General features: G+C 33.6%; 1 protein-coding gene across 2 annotated transcripts in view; it reads right to left on the bottom strand.

Annotated features, from left to right (window-relative positions):
- LOC135215519 (furin-like protease 2) overlaps window positions 1–23,426 on the bottom strand; it is a 579,194-nt gene that overhangs the window by 23,178 nt on the left and 532,590 nt on the right. For both annotated transcript variants that reach the window (XM_064250340.1, XM_064250339.1), the window contains exons 5-10: window positions 16,303–16,462; window positions 14,618–14,790; window positions 6,694–6,824; window positions 6,098–6,243; window positions 3,816–3,980; window positions 852–969 (exon numbers count right to left, since the gene is read on the bottom strand). In XM_064250340.1, the coding sequence (XP_064106410.1) occupies window positions 852–969; window positions 3,816–3,980; window positions 6,098–6,243; window positions 6,694–6,824; window positions 14,618–14,790; window positions 16,303–16,462 (893 nt within the window). The remainder of the gene's footprint in view (window positions 1–851; window positions 970–3,815; window positions 3,981–6,097; window positions 6,244–6,693; window positions 6,825–14,617; window positions 14,791–16,302; window positions 16,463–23,426) is intronic.

The following is a 23,426-nucleotide window of genomic DNA, read 5'->3' on the forward strand; positions in this document are numbered from 1 at the left end:
AGAATATTCGAGGAAGGTAGGAGTCGCACTCCATCATTCTGCCTCCCAGAGAATTCCCAGAACAATTCTAGGACTATGAACCCTAGCTTCCTGTTGAAGAGAAGCGGTCTAACATAGGTCTTTCCAAGTAGGAAGAAGAGACGAGGGTAAGCCAAGGGGATGTCCTATGACAAAAAGCTCAGCACAGATATGTCCTAAATATTCTGCTGTCAACTTGCGTATTGTCAAAGTAAATGCACTGTAGACAGGGGAGAAGTCCTTGATCTGCCTAGGAAATGTGCATCTCCAACAGAGGAGACGTCCTATGATGATAGGACATGGCCCCCCCCCGCTCCCCTGCCCCCATTAAGGACTCAAAAACATCAAGAATGCTATACAAATATACAACAATCATTTTCATTACAGTGGCCCAAGTTTACCCTTGACTAAGTCTGACTTCTGATATGACCCAAGGCTGAAAACAGTATTTAACTACTTATAAGTAATGTGCATGTTTAACTTAAAAAATATGATCAGCATCCTTTTCTCATTTCAGTGCAAAATTATGAATAATCAAACTGAGATACTAAGTGCATGGTAAAAAGGCTAATATTTAAGAGTGGAGAGGTTGGAATCTCAAAATATGACAAAAATTATGCCAAAGTATTCATCATTAGCAAATCAAAGCTGTACAGTAATTGAATTTAACTATTAAAACAAAATTTTTTAAATTTTATGCTGCTGGGTTAGAGACCCTTAACAGAAAAAACATACGTATCTTATTTAGTAAATATTTGCTAAACTGCTAAACTTATACAACTAACCTAAGCTTTGCAAATTTTTACATGGTCAGAACAGTACAACAAACTTACTTTTGAGTTCTGTCTTTAGAACTCTGGCATACATGCTGGGGAGGTACAGTTGTCCACTTCTCAGCAAGTTCAACAAGCTTCCCAGCATCCATTAGTCCATAGCCAAATTTGTGACTTACTGGAAAAGCACAAAAATGTTACTGCATTTCTCACATATTGTATTAATTTAAATTTATCGGTTGTCTAGTTGGATTTACAATCACAAAAAGGTATTTTTTACAACATCAACAGTCCCTTAACAAACATTCAAACTATTACTGGATGCACACTTAGTCATAATTAGAATATGACAAAGATAAATGCCTTTTCTGTAAACACTGGATTCCTGCCTTTCATGCCTCATTTTCTGAAGAGCACTCAAAATGTGCAGTGATTAATCCCCTCACATAATGAACTAAACACTTCAAAAGTCTTTCAACAGTCCTCAAACTATAAGACATTTGATGTTCTTAAAATATCCCTATTAGAAGCCTGAAAAGTATGACTACTACAAGTATGACTACTACTTGGCAGACAAAGAAAATTGTTTTATTTCTGTAATGACAACATTCTTCACAGTAATCAAAGACCTATCTTTGAAAACCAAGACTTTATTTTTGTACATCAGCAGTTATATATGAAAAACTGGAAACAATAATTAGGATCTTCATGTCCATATTGAGTTTTACAACACTTGTTAAATTAAATCATTATGGAAAACAAACAGCCCTTTTCTATTTTGCAATGACACTAACCTTAGCACTAATACATATCTTAATTTTTGTGAAATCCAAAATTGTTACTGGATAGAAATGATAAAACCAGACATTAATATTACATGAACTATAAACTCTTATTCCTCCTATATTATTTAATCTTCATAATGTACATTGCAAAATTTAAAGCAAGCATAACTGCTTCACCAGATTGTTAAAATAAAATCTGAAAGTATGAAATAATCTTCACTACACCTTGTGCTGCTTGTACAGTACAGCTCCATATATTAATGTAAAAAATCATATCAACAGAGATCTTGGCTTCCTATTACTAAACTTGGGGAAAAAATTGTAAATAGGACTGCATGCTCCTAGATAATCCTATTTACTGGCATTCCTGTCTCATGAGACATTTCCAACATCAAACTCAATATTCTATTTAATTTCTTTAGTATAAGAATACTTAACTGCTTTTAATCGAAACAACCCTACAATCATGAACCCCATTTCATAGAACTCCTATCACCAGTTCTTCTGACATGCTACTCATACACTTTTAGTCACCGTATGAATATCCCTTACCAGTTCCTGTCAAAATTATGAGTAACTGAGTACCATTACATGCCTTACATTACAGTTTTACTCCACAACAAGTCAAATGGCCCAAATCGAGTCAACACTTACTTTACCTTCAGTAAGTATGATCTGTTTATGTTCTCAGTGTCCAAACTGAAGTTGCTGGAGTGTTGCACACATGCTTGTCAAATCTGTCAACATCAACTATGTCTCGAGTCTTGTTTATGGCTGGCAGTTCCATCATGCTTGGAACACATTGCTACAGCTTGCTAATTCAAAAAAGCAACATTTATCAGGCTACAACAAAAGAACACTGAACAATTCTCTCCACAGCAAGCAAAGCATGCATCAAAATGCTAAAGATAGCCAGCCTATTTTACTAATATACATTTAAAGTGGAAACTATGCAATAGTCAACTAAGTGTGATTCAAAAGAAACAAGAAATTCATAATTGCATACAATATTTAGGGAAATATTTTATGATATCAAATATTTCATGACACATCAAACAAACAGTATTAAATTGACACTCAACTGCAATTGTTAAGCAAAAAATAGCAAGAAAATATTTTAAAGATATTAATTTATCGTACATTGTTACTGGTTTTGAAGCATAACAAAAATTGTACACTAATTGCAGCATGCATTATTAAAAGACTGTTAAATAAAGCAGATAAAAATAACCCATATCAACACAGTACAGTACACAGTTCCATTCAGTACTATGGGTGATATGCACAATAATGTAAGGTATAAAATAAAGATTATAAACTCTCAGGACCCATTTTGAGTAAGTGCCTTCCACTGGCATTCATACTGATTAGTTCTGCACAATAGTACATTGTATATCTGTATGATGTTATACATCTTTATTCCACAAAAAATTAAAGTACTTACACCAACCAAGGTGCACAAGTTACATAACTATATTTATGTGTAAGGCCTAATTTACTAAAAGGAGTTTCTTAATTACTGCAGGGAAAAGGCAGTCTTTCAAATACAAAACTATATAATACAGTAAATATATAAATTAGGAGAACATCATAAACTTTCACCTAAAATCAAAATGTGGTTATACCTTGAATAAAAAATGGTTTAATACATGCTTTTGTGTTAAAAAAAATGTCAAAAGAACCCACAAAACAGCTAGGCAAACAGTTTTAAATATTAACATTAAAAATGAATCAATAAAAAAATACATATCAACCTGAATGAAGCCAAAATAAAAAAAAAATTTTTTTTAAACATATGTATGCAATGCATCTTTGAAGCAAATCTTGTTACCCCATACGCAAGACAAAGCTGACTAAATGACAATTATTATATTTTGCAAGCATTTCTACAGTCCTGTAAAGTATTGCTGTACTACAGTATAATAATTTATAAAATGTATGTATATTCCTTCCAATAGAATAATGGTAAACTACCATTATGTATTTCATTTCATAAAAAACTTACACTAAACTACAGTATTAAGCAATTACCTTAGCACAGCAAAGCAACAACATATGACATATCTGTATTTACCTTACAGCAGTATAGTATTTGACCATTACTTGACAGTTAAAAGATATAGATATAGTGCAATATCTAATAATACTCCACCTGTACTTTGTCATTGGCAATACTGTACTAAATGATGTGTATTAAATATCATGATTAAAAATCGAAACAAAAACTCAAGACACCAACCTCTTCGTCCTACACCATTAGTAAACCATCCATCTTCTTGTCTTAGGGGCTCATACCGAGAAGTCATGACAACAATGTGTTGCATGTCCCTCCAAGTAAGGTCAGGATTGGCCTCTAAGGCCAAGGCACAAATGCCAGCAGCTAATGGGGCAGATGCACTAGTTCCTAAAAGAGAGAAAAATATAAAACCGATCAGACCAAAAATTAGAACCTCTATTGAAAGCAGAATAAGAAATTTTGCAGCCCTTAATCAATATGGTCCCAACAAATGAAAGAAAATTCAAATCTTAACTTAATCAAAACCAATGATATAATTCATGAATTTCCACATCAACAATGTAGTAAAAAAATTAATCATGATAACATTTAAACATTAAAGTAAGTTATGACGGGCTCATTTGTAGCACTTTAGAGAAAATCTATTAACTGTTTAAAAACTGTGTGATGTATGAGCTAAATGTGCAATAACTTGATTTTCATTTCCAGTTATATGGAGTTAGATAGGGTGGATAATCTAGCACACCAACTAAACCAAAACCTAAAATATAAAACCTTACTTGTTTTCCATACCAGTTCTCATTTTCTTTAAAAGAAGTGATAAATCATCTTTATAATGAATACATAGTAAGTAATAAAAACTGGGAAAACAAAAGGAAAAGAAGAATTCCATTAATCCACCACTAGTTTTCAACATCAATCTTTCCTTTCATTGTGTTTAATGGTAAGTATGTATAGTAAATAAGTAACCTCAAGGACACTACAAAAACTGAAATGATTTGGATTAATCTTTTCCTGCTATAGTGTCTTTGAATGCCAACATAATTTGCCTTTTACTTCTTAAATTACTGCTTACACATAGAGGTGAATCAAGAACCAACTAATTAGTCAATCATGGACATTGCTTACCCATAGGGTGAATCAAAAACCAAATAATTAGTCAATCATAGACTTGTATATAAATTTTTTTCTTATCGTTGCATTTTTTGGGGAGGGGAGTAAGGCGAAAGAAAGTTCTTGAAAATATGTAATCAATCAGTTTTTTTATGTTAAAAATGAAAACTTACCAAATACCATACCTCCATTTCAAGGAAAGCAGGTCAAAACCTGTCAGTAATACCTGGATTTTCATTGTATGTTAGCATAACATACAAAAATAGTAATATTAAGATTCTTAATAAATTAGACATAAATGTCAATACACTATGTAGTATTACAAATACATTATTATACTGTATGGAATTGTCTCTAGCAGTGTCTCTGGCTGTGGTATAACATTATAAACAAGAGCACCCACTAAAGTGCATATCTCCGCCAGAGTTATAAACAGTAAATAAATGAACTCCTACAAAAAATTAATGAAAATTATGATCATTATTTGCTGAATGAAACTATGAGTGTGATTTTCCCAGGTTTAAGTCTGAAAGAATTTAAACATGAGCATTCAGTTGAGGACATACTTCCACAGTGAACTACAGTAAACATGAGACCATTTTTTGCCTTACATGACAATAAACATATAAACTTTTTAATTTTTTTACCTTAACCTTTGACCTTAAAAGGTGGAGTTTAGTAAAATCAGTTACCATGGAATTTTCATCATAATGCCACAAATATGCATGTATTGCGAAATATTTAAAAGACAGGAAATCCTACTCTTTCATAATGTATTACATAATAGTTTCAATGGCAAGAATCATCAACTGTACACTCATTTCCCCCAATAGTTGAATGTCTTGAGAAATTCACATAAACTTATCTGCCAAGTTTAATAAATTTCTCTACAATCATTTTGATATCAGGATAAACCCATGTACAGGCATAGGTGAAAACATAAATTCCCTTCCAACAAGGTGCCACAGGTTAAATGTTTCCATCCTATGGTTCAAGATCTGTTCACCTGTTCTTTGAGATATCCTACAAATGCACAACCGATATGACAAAAGATTAAGAAACATATGTGAAAATAAAACCTCCTTTTAACTTTGCTGGTGGTTTTAGTTTACAGCTTTTACTCTAACTGCTGTTACTATGCATAACCTGCCAACTAAAAGCAATTATCACTTACTACTTTTTACCAGGGAGTTTCTGAAAACTTAAGTGAAAAAGTCTATTCTCATATTCTTCTTTCAACACCAAACTTATCTGTGTTAGTAGTGCTCTTCCTGGAAATTTTAACATGACATATTAGGAGAGAGAGAGAGAGAGAGAGAGAGAGAGAGAGAGAGAGAGAGAGAGAGAGAGAGAGAGAGAGATTAAAATAAACTTGCAAGAATGTAACATACCTGTATGTTCAATTGTACATATATGCTCAGCCCTGAGGTCTCCATCCATATCTACTGTAGCAACACTAGCATCAACACCAGGAGTGCCTGAGCTGTATGTTGTGGCAAGAGTTGAGGAACATTCTTCTAGGTACCAAGGCTTGTACCTTTGATAAAAAATGAATGATTATCAGCAATATTTAGGGGCTAATTGTGCCTTCAAAAGTTTTTAATCTGAGCTGCTAAATCTTTGATACAATCAAAAGCAATTCAGAAAATTATGGAGGTCTTGGTAGTTATAAATATGAGAAATAATCTGAAGCAGCTATGGGAATATTAGTAAAATGAATACTGGGAACTAGTAGTTAACATAATATTGGAACATTTAGAAGTTGTGAAAGCAGTTGCCACTTGCATAAGATGGTAAAATTTTGTACAAAAATACTGCTTACATCCAAAAGCAAATTTTATAAAATTACTTTATTGAAAAACTTCCAAGGACAATGGATTTGAAGAGTTGTAAGATTTTTTACCTTATAACAGCAAATTTGTTAGTAATGGAAATAATAACACTTGCAAAACTTACTAAGAACTGTTTATTATAAAAGTATACTTGCCCCCTTTGGGATGCTGATGAGATGGATAGAGTAAATATAGAGTTTGTATATCCATCACAGTTGCAGTTGTCTGTATGTCTACCACCATTTCCAGAAGCCCACACGAAAATGGAACCTTTGCCATGTCGTCCCTGATTAAACAGATCGTATCAATACCATGAAAAATATTTTGTTTCATTAAAACCTCTACTAGGTATGGTTATAGTTAGGCAGATAGGCTTTCGAGTTACATTAAATCCTGTGATAGGTATGGTTATAGTTAGGGAGACAGGCAAAGATTTTATCTTTTCATAATCAAATACTATAATTATTTAATTTTACTTCCTATGTATGCTATCAGCATTCCTTCCTAAAATTCTTCTAGTTTTTTCCAAATAACTGGTCAACTGAATACTGCACCTGGATACTATACTGGATACATTCATATATTATATATATACTATATATAATGTAAATAAATTCTTTTGTTAAAACAGGATACATCTCAAGTATAAAAGACCCATTAAAGCTCTGGTTTAAAGCTAAGGACTATACTTCGGTGGACTAATTTCCACCCTTACAAGTAGTGAATGACAGAAGAAGTTGCATTGGTGAAATATATAGTGGAGATATACCCTTCGGTGATACCTGGGGTCACCTCTATGCAAACATTGGCTCTAGTAATTGTCTTAATTTGCTTTATCATTGCCTTAAGGAAGATATTGTCTATATGGTCAGAGTCCCAGGCTCCATTGGAATGGTTGATCCTATCATCTTGCTGTTTTATCAGTGAAGATTCTACCATCTGATATTTTTATCGACAGTAGCTCTTGTACAAAATTCGGGATGAGTTCCAATCCAATGCGTGGTTCCTGTTATTTATATGATGGAAAATTGCCAACCTATGTTGTTCATATCTAACTGAGCGTTTATGTTGAGTTAATCTTGGATTCACATGTAAATCCCTCTTGGAAAGATTAACTCAACGTGACCGTTCAGCAAGACAACATAGTTCGGCAATTTTCCATTATATAAATAATATGAACCATACCATGGATTGGAACTCATCCCAAATTCTATACAAGAGCAGCTGTCAATACAAATGTCAGTGGTAGAATCTTCACTGATAAAACAACAAGATAATAGGATCAACTTTCCAAAGGAGCCTGGGACTCTGACCATATAGACAATATCTTCCTTAAGGCAACGATGAAGCGGATAAAGATAATTAACAGAACCAATGACAGCTTAGTGGTGACCCCAGGCATCACCTAAGGGCATACCTCCCACTGCATATTTTGCCAATGCAACTTCTTCTGTCATTCATTACATTGGCTTTAAACCAAAGTTTTAATGGGCCTTTTATACTTGCGACTATAGATATATATATTTATATATATATATATATATATATATATATAGTAAGATATATATATAATATATATTTAGTACACAACAACCACAAAAAGATAGATAGAGGGAGAGGTTTTAGAGACAGATATAGAATAAGAGAAAATAGAGAGATGAATAGAATAAGGGATTTATATATACACCACACACACAAGATCAATATATAATTGAATAGGATATATTAATATATATAATATATATATATTACTATATAAATATAAATATTATTATATTATATATATATATATATAGATATATATATATTATATATATATTTATATTATATACACACACATATATATACATTTATATATATATATATATATTATATATATATATACACACGACCATTACACACACACACATATATATCATTCGAGCTACAAAATCCTTTAAAATATCCTTTAATATCTAATTCGCTCTACCTCAGAATTGATATATTTTCATATATGTACCGAAGGGAAATTTTTTAGTTGATAATAATTTCGCCCCCTCATGGGATCGAACCACCGTCCAGGCACGAAATCAGGACCGACATTGACGTTATCGATTAGCCGAATCGGTAACGTCAATGTCGGTCCTGATTTCGTGCCTGTCCGTTGGACTGTGGCTCGATCCCATGAGGGGACGAAATTATTATCAACTAAAAATTCCCCCTTCGGTACATTTATGAAAATATATCAATTCCGAGGTAGAGCGAATTAGATATTAAAGGACATTTGTAGCTCGAATGATTTATATGAATCACAGTGATGTGATAATTTTTCATATATCCATATATATATATATAATATATATATATATATATATATATATAGATATATATGGTTTCATGAAAGCCTCCATTAGGTATGGTTCTAGTTAGGTAGACAGGCAAAGATTTTATCTTTTCATAATCAAATGCTATAATGATTTAACTTTACTCTCTCTTTATGCTGTCAGCATTCCTTCCTAACATTCCTCTAGTCTTTTCCAAATACGTAACTGGTCTACTGAATACTACACCTGGATACTATACTGGATACTATATATATTATATATACATATAATATTTATGCATTAAATACATACACATATATATCAATATATATATATATATATATATATATATATATATATATATATATATAATATATATATATATATATATATATATATATATAGATATATATATATTTTTGTGTGTGGGGAACAAAACACAACAAATGACAAACTTGTCAATAATTTGCAGAAATAGAACTTTCAGAATGCTTATATATTGTTTTATTACAAAACAATTCATTGGTCACTGAAGCAAACGTGTATGCATCCTTACATATCATCATGATTCAGTAATCAAAATATATGCAAAACTGCATTGTTAAAATTTGACACTATATAATACAATCCACGCAAAAAATAAATAAATAAATAAAAACACCAGTCCACATACTTTATATAAGCAGCAATGTAAGGGGGGGGGGGGGGGGGCGGCTCTATATTGCATATGAAACCCAAAAACAATGTTCACCAATGAACAATAAACAAACATTACTAGTGAAAAATATCCTATGTTCAATAACGCAACATTTATGAACATTTTCAACTGCATGTTATTAATATAAGTAAGAGTACCCCTAAATTGTTTTGTTAATACAAAACCACCTTTAATATTCCATAAACTGAAAGCCCATTACCATTCCAATAAACGCAGCACAAAAATAGTGACATACATCATGCATTCACAATTGATGATAAAGGGATCAGTGGTTTTTCACCCCTCAAATTTGAAAGGGAGAGGTGATGATAAATATATGTACTATGTCTTTATGCCGTTGGTCAGATATAATGGCCGGGATGTCACATGATCATGTAACCCTTTCAGACAATAACAATGTCACTCTCCCTTCCTGTCTATGAGCTTAAACGAAAAAAAGCTTGAAGTCTATCACAAAGTACCCTTTTGTATATGTGAAATATATATGTATATATATATATATATATATATACATATATATATATATATATATATATATATATATATATATATATATATATATATATATATATATATATATATATATATATGGTCTTGATTCCCTGACACACTGTTAGGTATGCTAAACACTACCAAACTGAAACATGTGAGAACAGAGATCCTATCTTTGGATCTGATTGATTTTGGTTAACCTAACTCAATCACCTGGTGCATGAGTTCTAATCCAATTCAACAGACTACCTTTCATAGTTGGATTGGATTCGAACTCATGCCCTGGATGACAGAAGTGAGGTTAACCCAAATAATTTTGAATCCAAAAATAGGATCTCTGTTTGTTCTCACATATTTAAGTTTGGTAAAGTTTAGTAGGGAATCAAGATTTTATATATATATATATATATATATATATATAATATATATATATATATATATATATATATATATATATATATAATTATGCATGATTCACATATTCGAAAGGGAATGGCATGACAGACTTCAAGCTTTTCTTTTCTATATGTAGTCAGGTATTAGCTTATGGGGAAAAATGAGTACTACTACTGTACCAGAATGTTTTTATACATTTATTCGTGTAAGCTCATACACAGGAAGGGAGAGTGACATGTTATAGTCTATACATGATCATGTGACATCTCAGGCATTACATTTGACCCAACAACATATATATATATATATTGCATCACTTTACGAAATATATCGTTTGGCTCATTTGTCTTTTTTATTTTCCATACAATAATTAGTTTCAGAAAAATTTTTATAATATAAAAATTGGAATCTATTATCACAAGTAAAAAGTAAAACTGCATGGAGAACCTTGCTTGATGCAAATTTTTAAGTGTTTTTTCCGAATCGTTATGAAATATTTAATTATGTTTAGGTAAGAACAGGCCTACAAACCAAGTCAACGGATTATCATCTGTATAATGATAATTTTATGCAAAAAATACGTGAGTAGAGTATGGCTTATCTAATGTTATCAGGTTACCGTTTGTTTAAAGATCTGTCTTTAAAAGAACAAAAAAATGTTATTTCAAGTTAGCATATGAAATCTATCAAAATTATTAAATAATTTATATATAACTTACTTAAATTAATAGAAATACATGTCGCTTGACTGAAGGGTGGTGAAATACATTGAATTGTGTAGTTCGGTTGGCACGCTTGGAACACCAAATTTTGAGGAGACTGGTGTTGATGCACAATAACTTATAAATCTTACATAAGCCAATTTTCTTTTTAATATCATAAATAAAGTCAAAATGACAGAATATTTTTAATAAATAGAAGATAATTCAGATATACCAGAGAAGGAAATTGGAAATATTGTTTTTTATTTCTTTTTATATAAATGAATGGTTTAATGTGAGTCACCAGGCCTAGATTGATTAATTTATGGGTTTAGGCATAATGCCAGGCACTGGGGGAACGGAAATTGACAGTGAAAAGGTTTGAAAGGTGTAATGGGAGGAAAGCCTCGCAGTTGTGCTATGAATTAATTGTTGGGCAAGAGTAGAATGTAAGATGGAAGAAAGATATGAAAGGAGGTACAGTAAAGGGAATGAAAGCAGTTGCAGCTAGGGGCAGAAGGGACTCTGCAAAGAACTTTAAGTAATGCCTACATTGAACCACATAAAGTGTATTGGTGGTATTACCCCCCTACGGGGCATACCCCTAGATTGATCGAAACTGTTAACATCATGCATGAATGGAGTCATCAGTTCTTTTGGGAGTTACACTACATATCAGGATGTGAATAGCATTCATAGACTGAAACTGGCTAGAAACTGCACTCTTACTAACTATAAGGGATAAACATAATTCACAGTTGTTTTTATTAAATTTCGTTCAAAAGAATATATTGACTTTTCTTTAGATGATGTTCCTATAGATGATGTTCCAAAAGGATAGTTGGGCCGAGTTTCAAGAAAAATTAATACCACAATTATTAAATAGAAACACAAGAAAGAGTGATAAATTTTCTAGTTTACCTTAAACAATTTTATTTAGCTCGCCTGCAAAAACATATGACATTAGAGATTGACTTGGTTTTTTATTTTAGTTAGCCATTCGTGTGAAAGAAACGGATCTTGCACTACGGCAACCTGTAACCAATTAACAGAAACTTATTCTGTCACCACAGCACATCATGCACCTACGCAGCCAGGTGAATAGTTGCCAGATACCGCTTGCTGAATACTTCCATATATATATATATATATATATATATATATATATATATATATATATATATATATATGTGTGTGTGTGTGTGTGTGTGTGTGTGTGTGTGTGTGTGTGTGTGTATACATATATAGGCCCTACAGCCTACCTATTTGTTGAAAATTACGGCAACTGATGCAATACTTTGTAACATGACTGTACACACACACACACTACATATATATATATATATTCTATATTATTAATAATATAATTAAATTATATACATATATATATAGTATACACACATATATACATACCATACATATAGATATATATATATATATATATATATATAGTACACTATATTTTAGGGTAGGTATATCAGGTATATACTACCCCAATATTAGCAGGCCTAATCTAGGACAAACTGAAAAATGCTGCGAACCCCAAACCTCATAGCCTACTCGTATGTTTCATGCTTTCACCTCTCGGATAATTTACCAGCACTGCTTATCACCTCCACCATTCATGTGCTTGTCGAAAAGAAAAGTACCCAACCTTAACTACCAGATACGCCTACCACCACTGATCATCTTCACCTGTAGGTTATTGCTCAACGTTCGTTAATAACAATATAGGTAGGTAAACCACCAACACTCAAATATGAATAACCACGACTAATATTATCAATATCCACTGCTGACTGTACCATCCTTAATAAACACGCATCATCACTGCATGAATAATATACTCCTTGCTATCACCACGACCACTTGTAAACAAAAGTGATTGACAACAATGTCCTGTCATCACAACTTTGTCAAAAATTACTGCTCAATATTTACCGCATGAAATATTTATAGTGATTGACATAATAAATATTAAGTTTGCTCAAGTAACCACACAGTTATTTTTTCGCAAATCTGAGAATTACGATACATCTTTTATTAAAATAAACTGACAAAAAACATAATCAATGCAGAGCAACAAAGTTCACAGTTTCCGGACGAACAGATACCGGCATTTTACTTTATTTTCGCTTACTCGGGAAAACTACATTGTGGTTTTTGTTGTTCTTCTTTCTGTTCTTGTTATTAAATCTTATGAATAAAACCCCATGAGTTACTATCAAAATAATAAAAAATGAGGAAATGTGAACAGAAATATTTTTATTCACAGAAAATCTAAAAAGTCATTACGGGCATCATCATTATCATTTTGCTATTCATAACTATATTTATACCGGTATTAAATGTATTTGTAACTTATAATATCTATTTTGTTAATCACTCTAAAGAAAACAAGGAAACACTTCTATAAAGGTGATTGACGGTACCGGTTTGATAGTAGATCCAAGAATAATATATATATATATATATATATATATATATATATATATATATATATATATATATATCACATACATACATATATATATATATATATATATATATATATATATATATATATATATAATTATCACATCACCGTGATTCATATGGATCATTCGAGCTACAAATGCCTTTAATATCTAATTCGCTCTACCTTGGAATTGATATATTTTCATATATGTACCGAAGGGGGAATTTTTGTTTTTAGTTGATAATAATTTCGTCCCCTCATGGGATCGAAACCACGTCCAATGGACGGGAAGGAAATCAGGAACGGCCAGACGTTATTCATTCCCCATAAAGTGTACGTTTTTCCCGAGGTAGAGTTAACCAGATATTAAACGACATTCCTATGTTTAATATTTGTTAATATGAAAAATATCACTGTACACACACACACAACACACACAACAACACACACACACACACACACACACACACACACACACACACATATATATATATATATATATATATATATATATATATATATATATATATATAATATTAAACAACTTTTCTCCTATCCCTGCTGATTTCATTTTCTCTCGGTTTTCCTTTTGACGAAAACATGTGTATATCAACAATTATTATCATTAATTAATATTCAGAAGATGAAACCTATTCACATGGAACAAGCCCACCAAAGGGGCAACTGACTTGAAATCCAAACTTCCAAGGAATATGATGTTCAATAGGAAGAAGTAAGAGGAGGTAAAAGTAAAAACACATTAATAAATTAATAAACAGATAAACATTATATAATAATTGCTGGGAATATAAATGATAAATCAACTACGGCGAAGTGTCCCTTTATAAATGGGATTCAAATTTGATACTCGTCTAGAATGAGTAAATATAGTGTTAGTATTACATACCTTTATTTTTCCACCCTTTACTTCAAAATGTTTTTCTAGTGCGAGAGACAGAAAAAAATCAATGAATAAATGAATAAAAAGGATAAGAAAGGAAATCACTGTACCCGAATGACTCCATTGATGAAGGCTCTCTTGGCCAGTGGACCAGGTCCGTCCACAGTCTTGCCATCGTCTTCAGGCCCCCAGGAGGCTGAGTAAATGTCGATGTGATCTGGATTCAGAGAGATGGCTCTCGCCTCCACAGCATCATTAACAGTACCGTCCAGCATCCTCACCCCTGAAAAGGAAGGATGATTAGGTGCAACCGTTAATTTCCATAATTTAAACATTTTACTATCCAAAGGCTGAGCGTAATAAGCCTGCAATGAAAAGATGATTAAACCATAACCAATAATAATCATCTTAATAACGTAAGCATTTTAAGGTGCAAAAGCAGAGTAAAATGCCTTGAGGAAAAGAAAAATAAGTAAAATAAATATTACAATCATGCTGGGAATATAAATAATGAATCAAATTTGGCGAAATTACTGTTTAAGAATGTTATTAAAATCAATTACTCGCTGAAAATTAGGATATCTAATTTTAGTATTGTATGCTCTTATTATTCTAACCTTTACTTCAAAATAACCTTATAAGAGAGAGAGAGAGATGAGGGGGGGGGGGCGGGGGTACAGTATGTCTATGCTACTATGTCAGAGACAAGTTTATCAATGACATTTGATATATATATATATATATATATATATATATATATATATATATATATATATATATATAACAATGTACTTGTGTGTGTGTGTGTGTGCAAGCGTGTGCGTGTAGGACAGAGAGAGAGAGCGAGAGAGAGAGAGAGAGAGAGAGGAGAGAGAGAGAGAGAGAGAGAGAGAGAGAGACCGGGGGTACAGTACGTCTATGCTACTATGTCAGAGACAAGTATATTAATGACACTTGGTATGAAAATGTTCATATTAAGATAGGAGTTTCCCTTTCCTCATATATATATATATATATATATATATATATATATATATACATATATATATATACAATGTACTTGAGTGTGTGTGTGTGTGTGCAAGCGTGTGCCAGTAGAAACAGAGAGAGAGAGAGAGAGGAGAGAGAGAGAGAGAGAGAGAGAGAGAGAGAGAGAGAGAGAGCCTTTTCTATATTAGGCAACCTGTCTGACTTAACAATACAAAGTTACATAAATGCGAAATAAAGACAAATCCACAATTGCCTAAGAAATTAGAACTGGCGTATAATAAAAATAACAAACACAAAAATAAACAAAAACAGTATAGGCAGGAAAATAATCTGCAGAATTACCTTTAAATTCAGGGCCATTACACATCACTTCAACAAATATCGAAAACTGAACCCTTCAGCTCCTAGCTGCAACCCTTTTCATTGTTTTACTGTGCCTCCGTTCATATTCTTTTCTTCCGTGTTACTTTCCACCCACTCCTACCAATATATTCATAGTGCATCTGCGAGGTGTTCCTCCTGTTACACCTTTCAAGCGTTTTTACTGTCAATTTCAATTACAGCGCTGAATCATTATTGTCAATTTCAATTACAGCGCTGAATCTTTACCGTCAATTTCAACTACAGCTCTGAATCTTTACTGTAAATTTCAATTACAGCGCTGAATGACCTCATAGGTTCCAGCGCTTGGCTCGGCCTAATTCTGTTCCATCCGAAGGGTGAACACACAATAGAAAACGAGAAAAAAAACGAGATGCTCAATGAACAACGAACTCGACGAACTTGTAAGTGCGAACGTTCTCACCTCCAACGCTGCTGTTGTAGGCGACGCCAACGCCGCAGTAGTCGTTGAAGGCGACGGCGGCGACCTCACCAGCGCAGCGAGTGCCGTGTCTGTTGTCGCCGTTGTCCCGTGGCATCGGGTCTGGGTCGCTGTCGTTGATGTCAGTCGACGCTTTAGGATCCTGAGGAGAGACAAAACAGATTCTCTTCAAATCGATGCGACCGTAATATGATTACAATTCACGTAGGTTACATTTAAGAAAAAAAAACATTGATAATTTGCAGTTGTTAACGAAACGTAGTTTATAATTATAATTCCATTTACTGATGAATGGAAATACAACAGTAATACTGACTTCATATGTGAGTTCATAAAAACAGAAAACACACATACACACACATATATATATATACATATATGAATTTTTATCACATCACCATGTTTCATATAGATGCATTAAGCTACAAAATTTAATGTCCATTAATATCCAATTTGCTCTACCTCGGAATTAATATATTTTCATATATGTTAATTCCGAGGTAGAGGGAACTGGTTGTCAAAGGACATTCGTAGCTTAATGCATATATATGTATGTAAGTATAACACACACACATATATAATATACATATATATATACTATATTTTCATACACGACAAAATTACAGCTAGCTTATCATTTTCAAAAACCCCGGGAAGAGAACCATACCGTCACTCAATGTTTCAGGAAACAAATACACTAATATAGATAATTGAATCATTTCCTTTTCAAAAAGCCGTAAAAAAAATCTTCTAATTATGCGAAGGCATGACAAACAAGGCGAAATCATGAAGCAAAGATCTCCGGGGCCACTTATTCGTGGGCGTTCAATGAGATTCCACTAGACTACCCAGGGAGCATTCAGCGGTACAGTTAATTGACTTCGTTATTCCAAAATCTTACCGTCGCCAAGGGGCACCAGCAGAGCTCTGAGCTCACTCATGAAAATAATGATTCCTTTCCTTTTCACTCCAGTTCTATAAACATGTATGTAATAAAGATATACACCAGATAAGCATTCACTTCCAATCAACATTGCTGTTATTAGGACAATATTTCAGTGAAGATACACACAATCATTACACAAACAAACACACATCCACGTGTAAAGAGAGCGCAACCAGAATTTCACCATAACGATGTGTTTCTTTGTTTGTTTGTATTGTGTTTTTACGTTGCATGGAACCAGAAATAGACATCTCTCACTCCTCAATGGAATGCTAGAGAATCGAACTCGCGGCCACCAAAAGAACTAAAGTATGGTGTAAGTATTCAGCTATAAGCGCAGGTAAAAGTTCACACATCTTGCAAGTATGTAGAAGGAAACGACATACTACTACTATATGAGGCCTCAATTCTTGCTGCCACGCGAGTTAATGTTGCCACTATGGCAACGCTGGCTATCTTTGCGCTGACAGCAGTTCTACGTCGTTTTGGACTGCATGACGCAAGAAGTCTCAAAAAAGATGGTAGATGTATATACAAAGTTGTAGGGTAAGAAAACTAGTCGCAAAAGGAGTGTGGAGAAGGGATAGTAAAGAGCAACAGCAGAAAGCAGCGCAAGAGTGTAAAAGTGTATACATGAGAAGAAAGGGCGTAGATCTAGCAGTTTCAGTTCTGAAGACTTTCCGAGAAACCGGAAAGCTGTATATACCCTTTCGGTGGAACACTCTTTATATGACAAACTGGTGAACTTTATATGGTCTCTCTCTCTCTCTCTCTCTCTCTCTCTCTCTCTCTCTCTCTCTCTCTCGGTTTCTTTTATACTTATATACACTCACAAGTGCCTTGTGCAGCACATGTACAATATAAATTGATTTCACATAACTTTTTCTACTCGTTACTAATATTTAATTGAGAGCAAAAACTCCTACAAACAAAATGATAGCAAAAGCAAAGAAAGAAAATGAAATTCCCAAGCATATTACAAATCCATAAAAAAGCACTTTAACATCAACAACAACAAAAAAACAATAAAAAACACAAGCAACTTGAATAAAGACAAACAGAAACACAACAAGAGAGCAAAAAAAAAAAAAAAAAAAAAAAACTGGACACGCTACACGAGAGGAACTCCTCAGCCTCACTTGTCAATACACTTGAGGGTTATTTTTCCATTTTAATCTTGTACGACATTTTCAACAGAAAATATTACCCGAGACTTTAAAAAATAAAAACTTAAGAGAGAGACAGAAATTTGAAAGATTTTATCTCTTTTGTGTGAGCGTCTTATTTCTCGGAAATATAATCTGGAGTACCCAAAGATGTTTTCAAAGGAATTATACGCTGAGGAAATACATAATTTAGGGTAAAATAAAATAACTGTGGGAAGAAGGATACTTGGTCTTGACTGTAAATATATGTAAGCCTTAGTAACACTTACACATGCGGACACAATCATGTGTATATCGAGTTCATGCCTAAGCACGAATGGTAATTTTGATTTCAATAGAATCGCAGAAGATACTATTTTTTTTTATCTTCCAAAGGGAAATCTTGCTATTGAACGGAAAATGCCCAATAAACTGCTATACGGAACTTATTCAATTGAGCTGTTATCCATTAATATCAGGATTTTTTTTTGTGTGTAACTTGTATAAGGTACAATAACTTATCATATGTGTGAGGCCATAATATTATATGTAAAGGCTATTCTGCGAGAGTTAGGCTGGTGCTCTACATTTGCCGTCGTCCAACCCGGGGTAAGCCTCTTTCGCCTCTGGTCACTATATACGCAAGTATGCAGATTGAGGGTACTTTACTTCGAGCGGGGGTGGGGGTGGGGGGTGGGGAGGGGAGATTTGCCCGTCTGGACTTCCTCGTTTCATTACAGTAATTTTTGATGGTATGGGTATATCACTTACCACAGACAGACACACACACACACACACATATACATACATACATATATATATATATATATATATATATATTATATATATATATATATATATATATATATACAGAGAGAGAGAGAGAGAGAGAGAGAGAGAGAGAGAGAGAGAGAGAGTTAGCGAATTATACAAATAAGGAGACCTCACGTCTTACAGGTAACTTGGGGAGAGAGAAAGAGTTACGCGAATTGAGCGATCACGTGTCTTATCAACTAACTCGGGAATAGAGAGAGAGAGAGAGAGAGAGAGATCAAAGTCTCGACACCCGGATGTTATTTTTTGGAGTTGCTTTCACATCAGCACATCGCCCCAAGAGACAAAAATATTCTGGGTCGCAGTGGAAACCGGTGAGGAGGAAAATCTAATTTTCAAAGGCAATATGAGCAACGCAACATATGTGTAAGTATACTTGGGTATACATGCGTATTATCGGAAATATCTACGCAGTCACATTACGGTTAATAAAACCGTGAACACATAATGGATGGTCACATATAATCTGTTCATGTAATATACGTACACATGCAAGTATTTGCACTCGAGATGAGCAAGAGTGCACACACATACACACACACATATGTATATATATATATATATATATATATATATATATATATATATATGTATATATATATATATATATAATAATATATATATATATAGAAGTAATAAAAGTTCACACTTATGTAAGCTGTGTATATCATAAGACGGGAGTTTTCGTCTACTTGCACAGTAGACCTCATCAGCTGTACTGATTTTTCCGTTATACATAATTTTTTAAATACACAGCTTACATAAGTGTGCACTTTTATTACATTAAAAATGTTCTAATCACAACATGGTGAGTTATACACACACACACACACACACACACACACACACACACACACACACACACACATATATATATATATATATATATATATATATATATATATATATATATATATATATATAAGTCATATCACATTACCGTGATTCATATAACAATATCGATCCTGGATTTTTAATGTATCTACGTTCGCGCCCAAGTACAGGTAAATCTATTATCGAGAAAAAATTCCCCTTCGGTTAAGCATATATGAAAAATATATTAATTCCGAGGTAGAGAGCGAATTAGATATTAAAAGGACATTGTAGCTCGATATATATATATATATATATATATATATATATATATATATATATATATATGTGTGTGTGTGTGTGTGTGTGTGTGTGTGTAGTGTGTGTGCGTGTGTATACAATTCACCAACCACAGCTTTTTCATATACTTACACAGGCACCCTCTACTAATAGATGCCGCTCATTCACCTATCTTGCATACTCTCATATTTCCTGAACACTAGGGCCTTCTCTTCCGACACCTCTTGACACCAGTGTTAAACGCACTCTCTGGGTCTCATTTGACTTCTCTGGCAGATCCGTCTTTTGATTCATCTTCGTATCTCTGCTTCTTCCATCACCCCAGAGCTCTTACTTCACAGATTACTGCCTAAACATGACATTCCAACAGACCCAAACTATTTTCTTCCTTTCGCATTCAACATCCACACCTCACTTCCATAAGGGAGGGTTGGTATAACATCCCCTTCATACTATCCCTGATTTTACCTCCTTTCAGACCTTCCACATAGATGATCGTACTTTCCTTCACTTACTGGGCGACTCAACTCTCCCCTTCCCTGTTATATTTATTCCTTTATACCTAATGAATCAACGATTTCCATTCAGACAATTTCAATTACATATCTCTCTCTCTCTCTCTCTCTCTCTCTCTCTCTCTCTCTCTCTCTCTCTCTCTATATATATATATATATATATATATATATATATATATATATAATATATATATATATATATATAATATATATATTTCTATGACACAAAAGGAAGAATCATTACAGAGATCTGCTTCCTGGTAATTAAGAGAGAGAGAGAGAGAGAGAGAGAGAGAGAGAGAGAGAGAGAGAGAGCATAAGCATAATTACATTGCAGTCAGGCGACAGCAAAGAAGAAACGAAACGTGATCAAAGCCAACAATGAAAACCTTCTCTGTCTAAACTTCTCCGCTGCAGCCTTCCTCATTTTCTCTTCCTCCATTTTAGGGTTATTTGTGTTATCCTCCTCCACCTGTTATCATGCACATGTCATTTTTATCTCGAAAGGAAGTGAGGAGAAAGAGACGGAGTGTGGAGAGGGAGAGGACAGGGGGAGAGGGGGGAAGGAGGAGACGCCAGGCAGAAACGGAGAAACAAGCACAAGAGTGATTCTCTCACGTACGAAATCTCATCAAGAGAAATTTATGCATTTTATTATTTTCCTGGTTTCATTTCTTTCTTCCTTTAGTTTTTTTAAATAATGCACCGCCGAGTATTATTTTCCTCACAACTATTTTTGAAATGGGGAAGAGGTGTCGGGGTGGGGTGGGTGGGGTGGGGGGGGGGGGGTTGTTTAACTTAGATGGACGAAGAGATGTTTGTGGATGGAAAAAAAAAAAGGCAAAGAGGCTTTTTCTACATTTCTTCCTCCCGTCTGCTCTGACGTCAATGCTTACAGCGTAGAAGCCCCTTCCCTTTAATTCAGAAATGGCGACAAATAAATTTACCTTCGGAAACTTGGTGCGAAATGTTTCCTGATTTTACAAGAAAGTCCAAACACACATGCATACATACATACAAACACACACATATGTATATATATATATATATATATATATATATATATATATATATATATATATATATATATATACGTGGATACATGCACACGCATATATTAATTCGAATTAATCTGTTTATTTTATGTTACGATTTGATCTGCCTTGCCTTAGAGTTTTGGTAAGTATATATATACTATTGGTTCTGGCCGCCTTGTTGGCAGACATATTTTGAAAGCGTTCATTAATAAAGCTTGTTGGAGCAGAGAGCAAGTTATCCTTTCGTCTCAACTCCGTGAGGGTCGCTGAAATGAAAACTGCGTCAAAATTTGAATGTGTGGTTTCAAGTAATTACTCAAATTACCATCGTCTCACGATGCACTGGCATAATTTTTCTAAACTAACCCATTCGAACTCATTGATGTATCTTTAAGCCCATTTTTTTAATTGTTCATTTTTATTATTGTTATTATTATTATGAGATGAGTCGACAAGTAATCCCGCATAAAAACACTAAACACGGTAATATCACCCTATGTTTGTTCACCCTTTCCCTACCAGGTCCTTTTACTGTCAGCCACTTCGCCGAAATCACCACAAGCGCACTGTGAAGATATTTTCAAGGGCGACCTTTTGCTTTCACCTCTCTTCAAGTGTCATTTTCGAAAGCGATGCCATTTCTGTACTTGAGTGTCAGCTTTGGTGCATACGCATGCTTTCGGGCGCCAGTGTAATATCTCTCTCTCTCTCTCTCTCTCTCTCTCTCTCTCTCTCTCTCTCTCTCTCGTCTGTGCAAATGACAAATATTCAGCCGAGAAAACTAGTTCGATTATTGTTGCCACTACTCACAATACTTCCACATATTGACCACACAAACACAACACACACACACACACACACACAAACACATTAATAATATATGTGTGTTTATTTTTATGTTTCCTGGAGAGAGAGAGAGAGAGAGAGAGAGAGAGAGAGAGAGAGAGAGAGAGAGAGAGAATATGTATGTGGCTGTGTAAGTATTCACAAATGCATTTCCATATCATACATACAATTCCGATTTCATAATGAGCTTTCTTAACATGACCAGAGGGTTCTTGGCATCATCATCCACTACAATAATACTTTCAGTAAACATCGTATTATTTGCAAAAACATTACCTGCAGTAAATGAGAAACAGCACAAGGGATTCACTTTTTCATTTTCCATTTTCTATTTCGTCGACGTCAATTAAAAACAACTAGAGATAATCTGCATTCTACATAAAAGTAAGGGAATCAATGAAATGACAAAATAAACAAATGAATAAGAATAGATGTACCAGTTTGTGATCATTTTTTCCATGTAAAAACACTGAACAGACAAAACATATCTGGACGAGAAGATCTGCTCGTGTACAAATAAAAAAAAATTAATATTGATAAATAACAAGAAACTCGCGCATATTAATCTGAAATCGCAAATATACATCTCTACCTCACTGCTGTAATCGCTAAATCCTTTTTATATGTTATGGATTTGAAATGGATCCAATTTCTCCCGGTAGCTAGATCC

This window comes from Macrobrachium nipponense, chromosome 5, assembly GCF_015104395.2.
Source record: "Macrobrachium nipponense isolate FS-2020 chromosome 5, ASM1510439v2, whole genome shotgun sequence".
Taxonomy (NCBI): Eukaryota; Metazoa; Arthropoda; class Malacostraca; order Decapoda; family Palaemonidae; genus Macrobrachium; species Macrobrachium nipponense.